This window comes from Frankliniella occidentalis, unplaced genomic scaffold (assembly GCF_000697945.3).
Source record: "Frankliniella occidentalis isolate FOCC.00 unplaced genomic scaffold, Focc_3.1 Scaffold200, whole genome shotgun sequence".
NCBI classification, from domain to species: Eukaryota; Metazoa; Arthropoda; class Insecta; order Thysanoptera; family Thripidae; genus Frankliniella; species Frankliniella occidentalis.
Genome location: NW_026267326.1, coordinates 306,361 through 308,287, shown reverse-complemented (window position 1 = coordinate 308,287; position 1,927 = coordinate 306,361). Strand labels below are relative to the sequence as shown.

At 39.6% G+C, this 1,927-nt stretch overlaps 1 protein-coding gene across 1 annotated transcript in view; it reads right to left on the bottom strand.

Annotated features, from left to right (window-relative positions):
• Nucleotides 1-1,606, bottom strand: part of LOC113215578 (uncharacterized) — a 16,782-nt gene extending 15,176 nt beyond the window's left edge. Inside the window, exons 1-2 of the mRNA XM_052272339.1 lie at nucleotides 1,575-1,606; nucleotides 1,123-1,480 (exon numbers count right to left, since the gene is read on the bottom strand). Coding sequence (XP_052128299.1) covers nucleotides 1,123-1,185 — 63 coding nt within the window. The 5' untranslated portion in view covers nucleotides 1,186-1,480; nucleotides 1,575-1,606. The remainder of the gene's footprint in view (nucleotides 1-1,122; nucleotides 1,481-1,574) is intronic.
• Between the last annotated feature and the right edge of the window lie 321 nt (nucleotides 1,607-1,927).

Sequence of the window (1,927 nt, the reverse complement as noted above, 5' to 3'; positions counted from 1 at the left end):
TCTGAAGAGATTATTGTAGTTAAAATCCTGGTATCTTCAATAAGACCATCATCAGCATCAACACCAGATGAATCTGGAAAAAATAATTAAATAAAGTGTTGTACACAAAATCACAAAATATAGTAGAATTTCTTTTTGCCCCTCCCCCTCCCTTTCCCCCATCCACATTATTTTTGTGAATTAGGGCCTCACTGGCCCTGCCAATGTCGAACTGATTTTGAAATAGGAATCCTCACCTGCACGCACTGTTCTGGGTTTTGGAGATACATTTTGTCTAGGTGATCGTACAAAGATTTTCCCTTCAACATCTTTTAATTTTTGGCCAATGTCCAAGAGAATGCTAGCATGTCCTGGGAGGAACTCAAAGTCTGAGTAATCTTCGTGAAACATTCCAAGGTATTTCTTTCGTACTTCAGGGCTCATTCTCTGTAAGTAACACCAAGGAATTACTTTCTCTTCTCACTTTAATTAGTCTTGTTTAAGTGTAAATGATCAGGTCCTTACCTTTCCTAACTTTTCTTGTACAAACACCTCCATCTCCTTTATTCTATTTTTCTGTATGTCCCGCAAAGCTGACTCACTGTCACAGCCCAGTTTTTCCAACACAAGCTTGAGGAGGGAAGGCATGGTTACTCCGACTTTTTTAGAAAGAGCATCCCAAAATTTATCGTTTGACGGTTCCTGAAATAAAGATGGGAAAACATATTAGTTTGTCATGAACCCTGCTTTCTGCCTGGCCTATACCCAAACACACTACTCGCTCACATATTTAACTTGCATGACTAGTAGTTGAATAACAACTGAGAAATAGTGAAAAAAGACTCAGAGAACTCAAAGTTGACGATGAAAATTGAAATGGGAACCACACCATGAAACTGAACACTGCGGGCAAATCTCCAGGTGGACGACTAACCTCAATAGTCTATCTTAGTAACGACATTAGAAGGTTCGCAACCGAACAAATGTATATACATACAACAAAAATGGACCAGCATTTTAAATAAATAATTCTACAAATAATGATACTAGAAGTGTCGTCATGAAAGAAGATTGTGAGAATCAAAGAGAACCGAGCTAACCTCGATGTTTGAAGGGAAAGTATGAAATGTGTACTCAACTTACAAAGTTTTTTGCGTCCGTTGCTTCCTGGTCGCCGTTCTGTTTGCCGTCGCTGTTATCACTCATCTTCCCCGCAATTTTTGTCACTTTTCAATTACCAAGGGACACAGACGAGTCAAGTAGCACCACGCGCGCCAAACAATCCAACAACTCACCTCAAGCCCGTGTGGGTGTACCGACCGTTTTACTGTCACATCGTGCTCGCGCGCACTCGCTCACTCGCACTCGGACATGCAAGCGGCAGGAGAGGAAAAGAAGCCTCAGACTTTTTCGAGCGTAGCCCAAATGGGGTCCGCAGTGTTACCAACGCCACAGAAACAAGGTGCTCCAGATATATTATTAGAAATCACTCAACCAGTAGCTGTGGTACACATGGCAAAGATTAAGAAACAAACAGATTGTTGTAATATATTAATAATAATTCAATGACAGCGTTAAAATGGAACAAGCATCACCGCAAAAACGTTGTGAGACTGGTACTCCGCTGGTCATTATCAAGTAGAAGGGAATGCCCGCAACAACGGCATCCAAGCAACAAGTAGAGATAAAAGATAAAAGATATGAAATCAGATTACGCGTCAGTGTAATGTAACTATAGCAGGAAATATTCCTGGAATACGCTTCAATACTGATGAATATTGATGAATACTGGTGAATATTGATGAATACTGTCAAATATTGATGAATACTGGTAAATATTGATGAATACTGGTGAATACTGATGAATATTGCCGAATATTGTTGAATATCGCGAATACGTTTGAATACACTGAATATCTTTGAATAATCGCAAATATCGACTGAATAT